Source organism: Thamnophis elegans, chromosome 1, assembly GCF_009769535.1.
Source record: "Thamnophis elegans isolate rThaEle1 chromosome 1, rThaEle1.pri, whole genome shotgun sequence".
Lineage (NCBI taxonomy): Eukaryota > Metazoa > Chordata > Lepidosauria > Squamata > Colubridae > Thamnophis > Thamnophis elegans.
In genome coordinates this window covers 138,825,221-138,841,566 of record NC_045541.1, presented here as the reverse complement: position 1 = coordinate 138,841,566, position 16,346 = coordinate 138,825,221, and the positions used below count along the sequence as shown (strand labels likewise).

At 39.1% G+C, this 16,346-nt stretch overlaps 1 protein-coding gene across 2 annotated transcripts in view; it reads left to right on the top strand.

Moving 5' to 3' along the window:
* The window catches only part of PTPN21 (protein tyrosine phosphatase non-receptor type 21), a 53,746-nt gene extending 38,209 nt beyond the window's left edge, over positions 1-15,537 (top strand). For both annotated transcript variants that reach the window (XM_032232735.1, XM_032232727.1), the window contains exons 13-19: positions 1,859-3,324; positions 5,336-5,473; positions 7,013-7,234; positions 7,738-7,866; positions 8,390-8,624; positions 10,341-10,501; positions 11,907-15,537. In XM_032232735.1, the coding sequence (XP_032088626.1) occupies positions 1,859-3,324; positions 5,336-5,473; positions 7,013-7,234; positions 7,738-7,866; positions 8,390-8,624; positions 10,341-10,501; positions 11,907-12,035 (2,480 nt within the window). In that variant the 3' untranslated portion in view covers positions 12,036-15,537. The remainder of the gene's footprint in view (positions 1-1,858; positions 3,325-5,335; positions 5,474-7,012; positions 7,235-7,737; positions 7,867-8,389; positions 8,625-10,340; positions 10,502-11,906) is intronic.
* Positions 15,538-16,346: the final 809 nt, after the last annotated feature.

Below are 16,346 nucleotides of genomic sequence, written 5' to 3'. Positions count from 1 at the left end.
AACATTTGTTAAGGGAGTTTTGTCCCATTTTACAACCTATCTTGCCACAGTTGTTAAGTGAATCATTGCAGTTCTTAAATTAATAACATTGTTGTTAAGTGAATCTGGCTTCCCCATTGACCTTGCTTGTCAGAAGGTCATAAAAGCTGATCACATGACCCCTGGACATTGCAACTGTCATAAATATGAATCAGTTGCCAAGCATCCAAATTTTGATCACGTGACCAAGGAGGTGCTATGATTGTCGCAAGTGTGAAAAACCATCATAAGTCACTTTTTTCAGTGCCATTGAGAGAGAGAATGGTAACTAAGTGAATTGTTGTAAATTGAGGACTACCTGTAATCAGTGGTTGGATTCACATAGACATAAAGCAGTATGTAAATTCAACAACTGCGGTTTGTTCAATAAACTGTGGTTAAACAAAACATGACTTAGAACATGCAAACTGCTTAGTACCTGAATAAGGAACTGATTATATAGCTCTAATATAAGAAGATAAGGTGTTGCCTTCTCCCAGATCAAATTGTTTTGTCTCATTAGGTTATTAGGTTGTTGATATTGGCAGCACCTTTCAAGTTCTCCAATTTTAAAAAATGCCATCGTGTGCTAGCTTCTTGTAAACATTGTAGGAAGAGAGCAATGTTTTCTATCGGTGCAAAAAGATCTGGAGGAGTCTGCCGGTGCCTATTGTGACTGCAGCCCATGGAAGCCTTTGCCTTTTAATATAATGTGTTAGTTTAAAATGTTGCTATCAGACTCCTCCTGATCATGTGCTATCTGCATCCTTAAACTCTGGAGTTTGAACCTGGGCCTTTTTACAAAATATCTATTCTACCACTGAGTGTCTGCCTTGAGTTTCTAGCTGGAAGATACAACAGCATTCTTATAAGAGCAAAATAGAACCAGTGAACTTTATAATTAATAGTCATACTATTCATATTTTAGAGCAGTGGTTCCCAAACTTGGCAACTTTAAGACTTGTGGACTTCAACTCCCAGAATTCTCCAGCCGGCTCTGGGAGTTGAAGTCCACAAGTCTTAAAGTTGCCAAGTTTGGGAACCACTGTTTTAGAGGGACAGTAAGAACTAATTACTAATTACTAAAAACTTGTTCAGCTGGTATGCAGGTAGGATAATTTTTCATTAAAACAACAGCACAAAGGTTTCCTAATGTTGCCAATAAAAATAAAATAAAATAAAAAGTCTTTAAGCAATTTTACTGTGTTCTTCTGTTGAAAAAGGCACTGTAACTAATTACAATATAAGGAGACTGTTGGAAAGAAAATAACAACTGGAGACAGCTGCTCCCCCTCTCACTCACTCCCTCTCCCCCTCTCTCCCCCCTCAGAGAGACAAAGAGCAAATAAAAAGAGCTGTCTCCAGTTGATATCTCCAGTTGATATTTTCTTCCCAACAGTCTCCTGATATTAATTAGTCACACAGAATGCCTTTTTCAACAGAACACAGTAAAATTGCTTAAAATTGCACAGAGAAGGAGGGAGAGTCAGTCTACTTCATGTTTTCTTTCTCAGGAGGGGAAGGCTGGGGGAAATGAGCGGACAGAATATATTGTAGGTGAATCTGCAATATTGGTTTTATTTCAATATCTGTATATTTCATTAAATAGAAGCTGCTTTTGCCAGTGGGCTGGAATTAGATGTCTTGTACTTTAAGTATTTTAATACTGACAAGGAAGTTGTCATTGATTTACCCATGAAGGCATGGCTTTATTTTTAATTTTAAAAATACATTGGTGAAATGAAGGAATGATATTATGATAGCAACTGGTTTTGGGGTTTTTTTTGGTCTCTTTCTATCATTGTGTGGGTATAAATAAATGCCAACATTTATATTACAGATAATCTCTATGGGACGAACCAGAATGGCTATTACTGCCATTCTCAAACTAGCTTGGACAGAGCGCCGCACGACTACAATGGCAGAATCCGCAATGGCAGTGTCTACAGTGCTCACAGCACAAATTCCTTGAATAACCTGCAGCACTACATGCAGCCATCACCCATGTCCTCCAACCCGAGCATTACTGGCAGTGATGTCCTCCATTCAGATTATGTCCCATCGCATCGACATAGTGCCGTAATACCACCTTCTTATCGGCCTACTCCAGATTATGAGACTGTGATGAAGCAACTCAACCGAGGAATGATGAATTCAGACAAACAGAGTCATTCCATGAGAAACCTCAACATCGGCAATTCATACGCTTACAGTAGGCCTGATGCCCTGGTGTACAGCCAGCCTGAAATCCGAGAACATGCTAACTTTGCTTTCCCCCATTCTGGTCATTACCCATTTAATCTGAATTACAGCTTCCACAGCCAGTCCGCATATCCGTATCCCGCTGAAAGGCGCTTGGTAGTTGGAGCTGTGAGTGTTCCTGAGCTAACAAATGTTCAATTGCAAGCCCAGGAATATCCGGCACCCAACATCATGAAGACTCAAGTATACCGCCCTCCGCCTCCTTATCCTTATCCACGACCCGCTAACAGCACACCAGATCTATCCAGACACTTCTACAGCAGTAATAGCAACCCTGATCTCATCACCCGACGGGTCCATCACTCCGTCCAGACGTTCCAGGAGGACAGCCTCCCTGTTGCCCATTCCCTTCAGGAAGTGAGTGAGCCTTTGACATCGGCCCGGCATGCTCAGTTGCAGAAGAGAAACAGCATTGAAATTGCTGGCCTGGCGCACAGTTTTGAGGCCATGAGGATTAAAGAGAGAACCATGTCAGCCTCAACTGCAGATGTGGCTCAGCCAAAGGCAATCCCTTCTGGGTCACAGACTTCTGTATTCATAGAAAGAGCAAAGCAAGAAGAAATCGAGGAGCAAGAAGACCATGTGAATTATGGCCACAAGAAATCTCTTTCAGATGCAACTATGCTCATTCATAGCAGTGAGGAAGAAGAAGAATGTGAAGACGAAAGCAAGGCTAATCCAGCTCTGCCATTCATCAATGGAAAACCGCAGCTTCCTTCTCTCATGGCATGTTATCCAACTGAATCTTTATTGAACTACCCTTATAGTTCTGTTGCTTCATCTCCTGGTCCTTTACATATACATGAGCCAAAATTGCACATTACTGAGACTGACAAGAGGGTAAAAGATGTGAGTCCCTCACACATCATGGGTGACTCTCAGGTGCTAAGGAGAGGAGATGGACTGTTAACTCCATCTGTGTCAGAGTCTGACTTAACCATTTCTGCCCGGTATAGAGTGCGGAAGGATTCCGTTAAGAAGAGACCAGTGTCTGAATTATTGTCAGGGAAGAAGAATATTGTAGAAGGGCTACCTCCTTTAGGGGTGAGTTTTCTGAAGACCATCTTCTCTTCTTCTTTTTATGTCATATTCAAAATGTTCCTCATGTGAATCAAACAGGAAACAGTGGCATCATAAGTATACGTCTCTGGATTTGTCTATTGACAGCACAGCAATGAACATGGGACTGAAAATATGAAAAGAATATGGTTTATTTTCAAGCTATGGTCCCTTTCATGGCCTGGAGAAACTAGTATACACATGTTAACTTTATGAAGATCTCACGTTAACGCTCACATAGAAGTAGATCCACATGAATTTTTAATGGTCCTACATCTCAGATATAGGTGTTATGATTTCCTCATTACTTCATGAAAAGCTTATTATGTAAGTTTATGTCATGTTATGGACATGTCATCATATTCTACTGAAATGCATCAAACATTGCATAGATAGATTGATAGATTAGATAGATAGATAGATAGATAGATAGACAGACACACATACACACAAACACACACATGCATATATACATACACATAAATACATACAGTATATAGTGGGACGTGGTGGCTCAGTGGCTAAGACACTGAGCTTGTTGATCAGAAAGGTCAGCAGTTAGCCGGTTCGAATCCTAGCTTCTTCCAACCTAGCCATTTCAAAGCATGTAAAAAATGCAAGTATAAAAATAGGAACCACCTTTGGTGGGAAAGTAACAGTGTTCCATGTGCCTTCGGCATTTAGCCATGCCGGCCACATGATCACAGAGATGTCTTTGGACAGCACTGGCTCTTCGGTTTTGAAATGGAGATGAGCACCGCCTCCTAGAGTCGGAAACAACTAGCACAGATGTGCGAGGGGAACCTTTACCTTTACCTAAATACATATATACATATGTGCATATACGAGGCATGGTGGCTCAACAGTAAAAAACGCTGTTAGCTTGTTAGCTGGAAAGCTGGTCACCCGGGTTCGAGACCCAAGTGCCCCATAATGGCGTGAACTCCTATTCCTGCTCCGACTTCTGTCCACCTACCGATTCAAAACCATGCAAATGTGAGTAGGTAAATAGCTACCACTTTGGTGGGAAAGTATACCAATGTTCCATGTGCCTTGGCCGCATGACCACAGATAATGTCTTCAGGCAACACTGGCTCCCTCATCTAAGAAATGGAGATGAGCCCCCCGTCCCTAGAGTCAAATATGACTGGAAAGAGGAAACCTTTACCTTTATATAGTGTGTGTGGATGTGTGTGTGTGTGTGTGTGTATTTGCTGATAAATAAATGAAGGGAGACTAGTATAGATCTATTTCAAGCTATTTAGCTCTCATCAGCTAGCCATCCCTTATCAGCTGAGCCAGGGGAATAATTAGATTTTTTTCAAGGCACCTGGTATGTCCAAATATGGGAAAGGGGAACAGTATGCTCCTTCCCATATTTGGGCATAACATACACACATACATACATACATACATACATGTATATAATATAATGATTCATTAATTTATGAAGAGAAATTATATGTCTACACACAGAAAGAGCCCTAGAGTACCAGGCTTGAATGGGGAAGTGTTCATATACTTCTTTAGCTTCAAAGTTTGGACTGCACTTTAAGCCTCATCTAAAATACAGGATTATTTCCTTATTTATATAGGAAAGGGTTTATATCTCCTTGAGTTCCATGGGAGAATAAAAAGCAAGATTTTAACCATTCTTACTGAATAAACTGATCTCCCTGAAGCTGTAGCTGCCCTACCCCAATTCTCAATTGTTACTCTCAGTGTTCATGAAAGTCCATTTTCTTGGGCAAGTCTGTTTGTTTATTCTGTGAAATTTCAAAAACTTAACGATGAAATAAAGACAGGCAACATGGAAAGAATGTTCCTGGCTATCATTATCTGTAGAATTGTTTGGACCAGAGGCCCTTTCTTAGTGTGTGTGGGGAAAAGGAAAGTATTTCTCTAGTTGTGTACCAATTTTGTTGCTCCTCCAGCGATCCAGTTTGCCTCTGGTTTCTATCACAATATATTTTGAAAGATTGTCTTCTTCCAACAGGTCATGAAAAAGAACAGAGCTGAAGCCAAAAAAATAGGACCTTTGAAGTTAGCAGCTCTAAATGGACTAACATTATCTCGTCTTCCTCTGCCAAGTGAGGGGAAGGAAGAATCTCCCAGAGCAACAAATGATGAACGGGTTGGTCTGATGTTTGCTTAGGATTGTGGATGTGTGTTGAACTCTAGTGTTTTGTTATTCAAATTTGGCTATCCAAATCTTGGATACAAGAACAGTACTAGGATTGGTCATTAGCTTGTCATTCATCCGTTTCTTTTAACTGCTTAGGGTACATGTATATTTTGAAGCTGGATTTATTTATTTAAGTTTAGTTATCTATGCACTACTAAAACTCTCTTGCAAAACTGTGCGTCATAGGGCAACAATTTTTGAACTAACATGCCTCAAATGGATTAATGTATAAAATGTGTCCAAAATCTAGAACCCATGACTCTCAAAAGAATAAAATTTAGAAAAGTTGTGGCTGGTTTACTGTTGCTGCTGCTAAACTGCCATTGTGGTCATGTGATCTTTCATTTTTAGTGTTGTGTGAGTTTCAGCCAGTTTCACTCCCTCCCTACCCATCAGCAACCACTTATCTCCTGGTGGGGGCGGGGCGGGGCGGGGCTGGGCAGGGCAGGGCAGGGCAGGGCAGGGCAGGGGAAATTTGTGATAGTCTCTGCCAGATTCCCACAGAGAAACTCAGTGGGGAAACTCAGCCAGGAAATTGGACATTTCTCCTACTCTCACTGCTTTTTTGCCTGTCCTTTTGTCATTCTATTTCTCTGTTTAGATAAAGAAATATCTCTGAAAAGATGACCAAGGCACAATTTGTATAGTTTCTTCATTGTGGCTTAAAACTATTTACTTACCATGATATTCGTTTCCTGTAAGAGGGGGCCTCAACCCCGGGGTCGCAGCCCATTACTGGGACTTGAGCCATTCAGAACTGGGCATTGGAAGTGGTGGGAAACCGTGTGCATGTGCATCTCCAATTGCGCAAGCAGTAGCGATCAGTGTGTGTGCACTCCATTTGTTTGTTGGGTGTATGTGCCTGCTGCTCATGCAAATAGACCTGCATACATGCACAATTGCCCACTGCATACACAGGACCATCCTCTACCCCATTCCACCCCCCAGTTTGCAAAGGAGAAAAGGTTGGGGAATTCTGTCCTAGACAGCCTACATACAGCAAACAGTTATTAAAAGAAATGATAGATCGCAACCACTACGGTATTATAATCTTTTGATATTGGTTCTTAGTTCTGTATGTCTAAGAGTAGAGTCAGTGGCCCTAAATAAACTTCAGGGCCTGTTCCATGATGACATTCAGCTTTCCAAATTATCCTTGGCTTCATTTCATTTCAGGTGTTGGCTGTTTGGAAATTTACTGCTGGGTTTTATTTGTACATGCATCTAAATTGTTTAATTTGCTTTGGTGCATTTGCTAGCATTTGTAACAATCAAAAGGAACATACAACTATTTTAAATATGTTACAAACCATCGATAAACTTGGCATAAAGGGAAAAACAAGAATGTTTTAGACAAACTCAGATAATGTAAAATTGGAAGTTATATATTAATTGTTTTTTTTTAAATAACCCATATTTTTACACTGCCATATATTTATAGAGGGAAAAAACTCTAGTATAATTCCATCTGTTTTTCTGTATTTTTAGTTTAAAGGTTTGGAACAACGGTTAGACCAAGGGATGGTGTTTACGGAATATGAACGGATTCAGAAGAAAAGGCTTGTAGAAGGCGTCTGTTCAATAGCCTGTCTCCCAGAAAATGCAGAAAGGAACCGATTCCAGGATGTGCTTCCTTATGATGACACCAGAGTTGAGCTAGTCCCGACTAAGGAAAATAATACGGGCTATATCAATGCATCACATATTAAGGTAGGGTTAGAAATAACAATTCTTCCACTTAAATTTCAAAAACTTCTTAAATATCATTCTTCCAATATCTGATATCATACTCAAAATATATATGTTAATATAATTGCTTGATAATGATGCAAGATTTTTAGTCCAACATAGCGAGAAAGCACAGATTGGGGAGTTGTCATTGGCACTATATAAGATTAAGAATGTAATCATAAAATGATTTCTTAGTTTTAGCTTCACTCTGAAATTCACTGAAAAAAAAAGCATTTCCTGTCCCCCTTCCCCTGAAGAAATGGCCCCAGAAAGCATATTTTTATCATTCTGCTTGTTGGGCGCAACCATGTTTAAAGGAAAGAATAAGATAGTTCCATTCTTTGCATTTAGGCTATACAAAACTGTTTCTGGGACTAAATACATAAAATAAAGAAGATGGCTAGTTTTTTCTTCTTCTTTGCATCGTGGATAGGTATCCTTTCATAATCTTAGCGTCCTATATCCTATTTTTTATTCTACAGGTCTGTGTTGGGGGCATGGAATGGGATTATATTGCAACCCAAGGTCCTTTGCAGAATACATGCCAAGATTTCTGGCAGATGGTATGGGAGCAAGGGGTTGCCATTATAACCATGGTGACAGCAGAAGAGGTAATCTATCTTCCTGAATCATTCCTCAGTCCTAAAAAATATAATTTTGAAATGAATGTATGGGTTTTAAGCTGATTTTTGTCTTGACTGGATTCCAGAAAATGACGTAGAGAACTAATATGGAAAATCATTCCAAACCAAAACATACTTTACCCAGTTTGGTGCTTTTAAATGTTTAAGGACTGTAACTAGTAGAATTGTCAGCCTGCCTTTATTCTATTGGAAAAAATGGTAAGTCGCATTCCAATATATCTGTAGGACATCAAATTGGAATGCAACCGATTTAGGAATCAACAGTAGACATTTGGATGTTTCCTGATCATTGTATCTCATTGGTCAGTGCAACTCTCAGCCCACTTTGGATTACAAGGTATTTGAAAAGATACCTTGAAGATGAAGGGGTGAAGAATTAGTAAACTCCTTAGCCAAAAGTAATCATTAATAATATATTAAAAATAAGTCTTGTGGAACATTCTGCAGCAGACCTCTTTATTCTTTTGCTGATTAGACCTTGTATTTGCAGGAGGGTGGCCGAGAGAAAAGTTTCCGATACTGGCCACGACTTGGTTCAAGGCACAACACAGTGACCTATGGGAGATTCAAGATCACCACTCGCTTCCGAACAGATTCTGGTTGCTATGCCACTACAGGTTTGAAAATCAAACACCTCCTCACAGGACAAGAGAGAACAGTTTGGCATCTTCAGTATACTGACTGGCCAGAGCATGGCTGCCCAGAAGACACAAAAGGGTTTCTGTGTATGTGCTTATAGGTTTTTATTTATTTATTTATTGTTCGTTTTCTATTATTTCTTCTATTTTGTGAAAGCATATGATGTAGGAAACCTGCTGAAACAAAATAGGTCTGGGGCTGATAATTGCCTGCATGGAAAATAAAATAATCTGCAGGTTACCCCCAGTTTAAATTTTTAAAAGGCTTCCCTGTAAGGCTGGAGATATGGGGGATATCTAAAGAAAGCCTTGAATAGCCTTACAGCTATGGCTCCCTAGGCCATGTATGAAGTCTAAATGCACACCTTCCACTGTGTGCATTTTGATCTGAATGCTGTTGTGTGCAATTGTAAGGTTAGCCTATCCCAATATCAGCTCTGAAATACATTGTAAAAATACTGAAATCTTGTAACATTTAACGTTCATACAAGATTTCAACCTCTTTGTGTGTCTCTGTGTGTGTGTGTTTGTGTGTATGTGTGTGTGTGTGAGAGAGAGAGAGGGAGCTTGGGGGAAGGGAATTTATGTGATATGTGGACACCATCAATATTTGTTTAGGCTCTGAGCTAAAATGGAGTTTACTGCAATATGAAAGAATCATTATGCGTTTTGTATGTTACTCTTAATGTCTGTTCCTCCCACATTGCCATAAGGATAACTGAGCACACTTTTTTTTTCCATTTCTGCTGTTTTGTTCTGTTTGGAACTTCAGTAATTTACACATTTAAAAAATCGGGTCATTAGATTTTAATCACAGTTGCCACCTAAGAAAATATGAGAAATTGTTGTTAAGGAGACACAAATAAATTCATCTCATCTCAGAAGGGAAGGTTATAGAGAGCAAGCAAAGCTGAAATTTACTGAAATATACCAACATTTCATTGAAAAAAGTTAATTATAAGTTATTTAAATTCCTAGTTAGAAGGCAAAATATTTAAACAGAATGTATGTTTATTTATATGTCACATTGTGCTGTACAGGTAGTTGTGGTCTTACAACTGATCACGTAGCAACAGCTCAAAGATGTAGCAGACACATCTGGGTGATACTTTTAACCTGGATCACATGATCACATGATCATATTTTGTGTGTTCAGCAGTCAGTCTGCGTTTACTTCTATTTGCAGCATTTGCAATAGGTGATTGTTAGTCATTACTATTTTGTTAGAAACTTGCATTTGCTTCTAGTTTCTGGCAAAAAAACCCTAACCCATTGGGGAAAATGGGATCTCCTAATGATTGCAGTGTTTTCTTATGACCATTGCAAAAAATGTCATCAAATAGGATCTATCACGTGATGACCTGCTGAACGACCAGTATGACCTACAACACGTCATTCAAAGGGCTTAGTCACAGTCATTACTTGAGGATTACCTGTAGATATATATTCCAGCTAAGTGTTAGTGTGCAGCATTGCTAAATTCTCTCTTGAATCAAAGTCAAGCTAAATGATTTGATGGATACATTTTTGCAGTTTTATTGGTTGCAATATAGAAGTGATTTGAAGTATCTTTTTTTCAGGATGTTTTGGATCATCTTATCCAGATCTACAGCCCTGATATTTTCTTAAGATCTCTTATACAACTACTAAGCTGAGTTTTAATTTTTGAATGCAAAAGTTGAATAGTTCAATACATTGTTGGAATTCGGGTGTACATTTTTCTTACTACAAAGTCCAAAAAATATATCAGTGTTATCTAATTTAAACATTTTTCCCTTTCCTCTTTTCCTCTGGATCCAATAGCATACTTGGAAGAGATACAGTCAGTACGGCGTCATACCAACAGTACCGCAGACCCTGCAATTCCCAATCCCCCTCTACTGGTCCACTGCAGTGCTGGTGTAGGAAGAACTGGAGTGGTCATCCTATCAGAGATCATGATTGCCTGTTTGGAGCACAATGAGGTAATTCCTTAATTTTTAAATTAGGTATTATGGGAGTCAATGGGAATACCCTTGAAGGGATACTTATTGAGAAAGCCCAATAAAGATTATTTCATGGAGTGATGATCCTCACACTATGCCAACCTTCTTTCATGATTGAAGTTAACTATGGGACAAACAGTAACATGCTTGTCTCCTTGTTAGATTGGCAATTACAAAGTTAGGGATCAAAAACCTACTCAAACCAAAATCCACAAAAACTAACACAGGCCTATTAAACTGGGTCCTCCAGGCTGGCTACGGCTTGTGCAGACTATGCCCACCCGGAATGGGACTTTTCAACTCCCACCCTTGGCTGCGCCTGATTCTCTGCCAGGGTTCCGCCTCCAGGAATTCACCGCTAGCTTTTCTCCTTGACTGACATGCCCCTAGCTGTTTGCCCTGGCCAATGCGATACAGCCACTCTGCTTCAGCACGTCCCATTCGACGCCACACTGTTTGTCCTGGGCTTTGGGCTGCCCAGGTCAGTTAGTTGCCAGCAAATCAGCTAGTTGCCAATGCTGGCAGCCAGAAACCACTGTGCAAATGATTGCGGGGGGAGGTGGTGTATCAGGCGCTTTTTAGGAGAAGGGAGGCAGTGGAAGCTCCCCTGTACTTGTTCACAACTAACTGATTGCTAATTGACCCGGGCGGCCAAAAGCCTAGGACAAACCGTGTGGCATTGAATGGGCCACTAGCAGCTGTAGCCCATTAGCCAGGGCAAACAGCTAGAGGCATGTCAGCAGAGGAGAAAAGCTAGCAAATTCCTGAAGGTGAAATCCTGGTGGAGAAGCAGGCTTGGCCAAGGGTAGGAGCTGAAAAGTCCTAGATCCTGCCCACCCAGGATTTGCAAAGACAAAAATCATTCCAATATGTCACAATCTGGCCAGTGATGTGATCAGATTTGACACCTGAACTATCATATTTTCTCAGGAAGATATTCCTAAATACCCTTGTCCAAGCAGCTCCTAAAAAGAGTATCATATCATTTCCTTCCTGCTTCTCTTCATTCTCTGATATTTAAAGACTTGTCATATAAGTGTCTATGTAGTTGTCAGTTCTTCAGGGTAGTCCACACAAAAAACCAAAACCACAAGTGCTAACACTTCCTTTATTACATTGCCACAGAAGCAGAATCTTGCAAGTCTGAAAGCACCTTTCCCCTCCCTTCCCTTTACTTTTCCGAGAACTAGGGAGGGGCCCTTCTGAGATGCTTCCTCCATTCTCATTCCTTCTGTAGGCTGAGATGTCTTTTGTCTGATCATCGCCTAAGTTGTGGCTCTTCTGCTTCCTGTTCGTCCCAGATTATTCTCATAGTTCATCACATCAATTGTGGCTTATTATCACCACTTAAATAATTTTCCAACCCGTGTGTATGTTTTTTTAGGCACTGGATATCCCAAGAATGCTAGAAATGCTGAGGCAACAAAGGATGATGATGGTGCAAACCCTAAGCCAATACACATTTGTCTACGGAGTTCTCATCCAATTTCTTAAGAGTTCGAGGCTTATATAGGTTTTCTCCACTCAAGCTTCAAAAGTCTACTTCTTTGCAAGAGTTTACAAAAGCAGAAGTTTGCCTTCCAGGACTACATGAAGTTTGAAAATTCTGTATGCAACTGGACATTGCTTTGGCAGAGTTCACGTTGAAGCGGAAAAGAATGTGTGTGTGTGGGGGGGGGAGTGGTTTGAAATGGGAATGATTCATTGTGTTCTTCCGATGAAACTGTATTCACGGTAGGCATACAACTGCTGATCCTAGGAAGGCATTACTGCGCCGTACTGAAAATTGTGGTGGTCACATTTTTATGAATGGAAAGCTATACTGATGTCTACTTGTAGCCTGTGGTGAAAGAAGTGTGCCCTGCCTATTCAGTAGTCATAAATGGCATCATTGTGCTTGAGTTTTTAATTTCAATCCGTGTGTGTGAATGTATGTGTGTGGGTGTGTTGATTTTTATATTGCAACCAGCATCACCAACAAGCCATTAAAGGAAGCACTTAAGACAGAGAGTGTTGTGCTGTTTTGTTTTGTTTTTTTGCCAGAAGTAGGGCACTTGTCTAGAAACTGCAGGTTACAGACAGCACGCAATAAAAGAAATTGAGTATTTGGTTTAAGATTTGTAAGGAGAAAAGAGTTAAATGGAAGATAGTAATGGCTGGTAAAGTTTGTGGTATATTAAACAAGTTGGCAAATCTTTGAAGGGAAAAGAAAGAAAATGAAAAGGTAAAAATGAAGACAAAATTTACAGCTGCTGCTGTGTTATCCCCCAGGAGGAAATGATTGTTGGGTCATGTCACATTCTAAGTCAAAAAAGTGCAGTAAAAGAAAAAGGTTATCCTAGGAAATCCTATGTAGCTCCTCAAAACTTCAGAAAGTAATTATTAATGAAGTGGAGCTCCAGAATGATTTATTTAAGGAACAGTTTGTTACTTCTGGTTGAAATCAAGTTGAACACAGATGAATATTTAAACACTTGTTTAAATATTTTATTTATCTAGAGAAACAATATGTTTATCTGCTTAGCCTGCAAATTTCATTTTAGGAGAAGGTATTGAATGTGGAGCGAATACAACAGAATTGGATTTAAAGTGGAATGTGGCTATTGGTCTGCATAATTTAGCAAAGTGGCGGTAAAATTGCCTTCGCTAATAATTCCCTATCAAGAAAGAAAAAGAAAAGAAAAGGGATAAATGTTTTTTTAGAGTCACCAAATTTATTTCTCTTTTCCTCTGGATAACATCTCCAAAGCAGCCTCTCCAATAACATTATGCTAACATTAGAAAGTCTGCATGCTTCTTAAAGCAGAAATGACTGATGGAAAGTGTATATATGAAAAGCAAAAAAAGTTATGTATTTTCCACTAGACTGTATATAGTGTGCCAAAGAGAATGGAAGGGAGGGAAGGATGGATGCATGTATGAATGCTTCAGGCAGTTGTACAACACAGTTAAGCATAGTATGATACTTTGAACAACATGTAAGCTATTTCTTTAAAGCTGTACTATTTGTTTTTTTGAGATTATTGAATTTTGTTAAGCCAGAAGTCAAACTGATCTCCATTTGTGGTGCAGACGCTAAGAAACATTTCTTTTAAACTTTAGTCATATCTGTTCTTGCATTATACATTCTCCGGCTGAGATGTCAAAAGGTGTTTCTGTGATGCTTAGATTTGATTGATCTTCAGGGCAAAAAGAACAAACAGAAAAATCAGATGGGTTGGTACCAATGGATGCTAATTTCCAGTGTGCAGTCTCGATGTTCCTTGTTTTTTCACCACTTGGGAGCTGTGTGTATGAACCAGTTTTCCATGCAATTTTTTCCAGGTGATATTAGCAGTTTTTGAAAATGATCCATTTAAGATGTTGGCTTTTTCTTATCTTCTTTGATCCAGCATTTAATTTTGAAAACACTATCTTCTTCAAAAGAGGTTTTCAGAAAGTTAGATATCCGGCATGAACTTTTGATAGCAGGAGGGGGCCATGCATTAGGGAGGGCCGAAGATAAATTTGGAAGCGTTGGTAGCTACCATATTGTACAATAATTTGCAAAATGATGTTCCTAAAGCATTCACTTTAATTTTTGAAATGGAATATGGCAGTCCAAGTCTATAAAGGTGTCCAAATAGTTTTTGAAAATTCAAATTTTAATTTGTAAGGCTTGGTTGAATTCTATCTTTTGGTTCTCTGACGTTCTGTGAAAAAATATTCAGTATAAGTTTTCTGCATAATGAAACTGTTTGCTATTTATTTGGGCCTGGCTTGTGCAGCATAAGGTAGAAAGGGAGAAGTGGAATTTTAATATTATGGATGAAGTATTTATGAAGTGAGTTGAAACAGCAGCAGGTCTGAGAGCTCAAGGATTCTGCTCTTGTCTGTTTCTCTTGTGGGATGTCTTCTAACTAACAGTTATACACTTGGTAGGGGTGGGGTGCAAGAAAGAATAAAATGATTTCTCTGTTCTGCGCTTGAATGGCCTTAATTAGCATGCACCATAGAGCAAAATGAACTGCAAAGTGAAGTCATCCTCCAAACGTCTAAATTATATGCATTTTGCTAACTTCCATGTGAACAGTGATAGACTGTTGCAAGCAACATGATTTATATGGTTGCCTTGCTGTCTGTGATTGTATGTGGTTTGTAGTTCTTAAAGCTAAGCTCAAAATCAGATTTATAAGCTATGACACTTCCAAGCAAACATTTTAGATGACCTACTCCAGTGCAGTGAAGGAGAGAGTGAAAAAAATCTCAGTGGCACAATATTGTACTGTCCAACATAGGCACAATCCAGAAAACTATAGGGAATTACTTCTTTCTTTGTGAAGCCTACTCTTTTCCTTCCTAATCTGCAAAATAGAATTTGTGGGTCAAATTACTGCAGATAAACTCTAACATTACTATGAGCAGGAGGGGAAATATTTTGAACAATGTAAAAGACTGGAAAGAGAGAAGAATGCTCTCTGAGTTGAGGCTCTTGTTGCTACAATACTGTAGGGACCAGTTTCTTTGCCTTTCTCTTGCCTTTTGGGGATATTAACTTCTTTCCAACTCAATTGTTGCTCTATTCTGAATGTATCCTTTGGGCATAATTTTCTTTAAACTGCATTTTATGTTTTGAACAAACTACTAAATGAACTAGTATGTTGTTTGGCCAAAATCACTGTGGACATGATTCTGTGTTAGGCAATGAAGCAAGTGCCACTGTGATTTCTTCTTCTTCAAAGAAGTTCCAAGGTGCTAAATAAAATAACATTTGCTTTAACATAGATGAAACAAACCACATAGTTGTGGTTAGTGCATTATAATGCATGTCTTTTTAAAATTCCACTATATTTTGTCTTCATTTTTTGAGCACAGATCAAGAAATTATGCCTAAATATATATTGAGAGAGGTTATGTGCCATTTTATTTTATTGGAACCACCTTTAAACATATGAAGAGCGTTTAAAACAATCTAAAATGAACTTCCAGGTTCCAGAATAAAAATGAGCAATTAGGTTCGCTAAAATATGTTCCTATTAAATCTTCATAAAAGCTACAAAAATAACCAAATCTGGTCATACTTTATTTTACAGACAAAACATCAACAATGTCAAACTTTCTTTGTGATGCTGTTTTCTTGTATTCATCATGGACCCAAAACATGTCCGACCTCATTTGTTGAATTACTGTGAGACAATTTGCATTCATAGGCTACTACCGTGGAATTTATTTTGAATTATTCAGTTCTGTGCTTTGTTTCTGCCAAGAAACTACTTGGGCAAGATAAATGAGAGCCAGTTTGGTCTAGTGGTTAAGGTAACAGGTGAGAAACCAGGAGACTGAGTTCTAGCTTTGCCTTAGGCATGAAATTTGGCCCAGTCACTCACTCTCAGCCCAGCCCACCTCACAGGGTTATTATAGGGAAAATATGAGGAAGAAGTGTTATGTATGTTCCGTTTTATTTATAAAAACAATAAAGGCAGGTTTTAAAAAAATCTAAATGAAGAGTGCTGCACATTCCCACGCCAGTAGAGTCCTTCCAAGGGATTGGAAAGCACTTGTTGGGGGAGGGGGAAACTGAAGTACATCATAAACATAATTCATTTGTGTCCTACCATACTAAAGAGACCTGAGTTTAAGTCCAAACAGCTCCCATGCTGCTCTTCTAATGTATGAAGATGTAGAGCTTGAAGTTAGTTTGGGGCAAAAGAATTGATATTGCATGGTGGTGTATCTTGAAACAGATGCCACAACATCCCATTAGCCTTAAGCAGTTAAATCTATGCAAGGGAAAGACAATGGTTTTTACACAATTTCTCGCCTTCTTTTTTACGTCAGTATACAA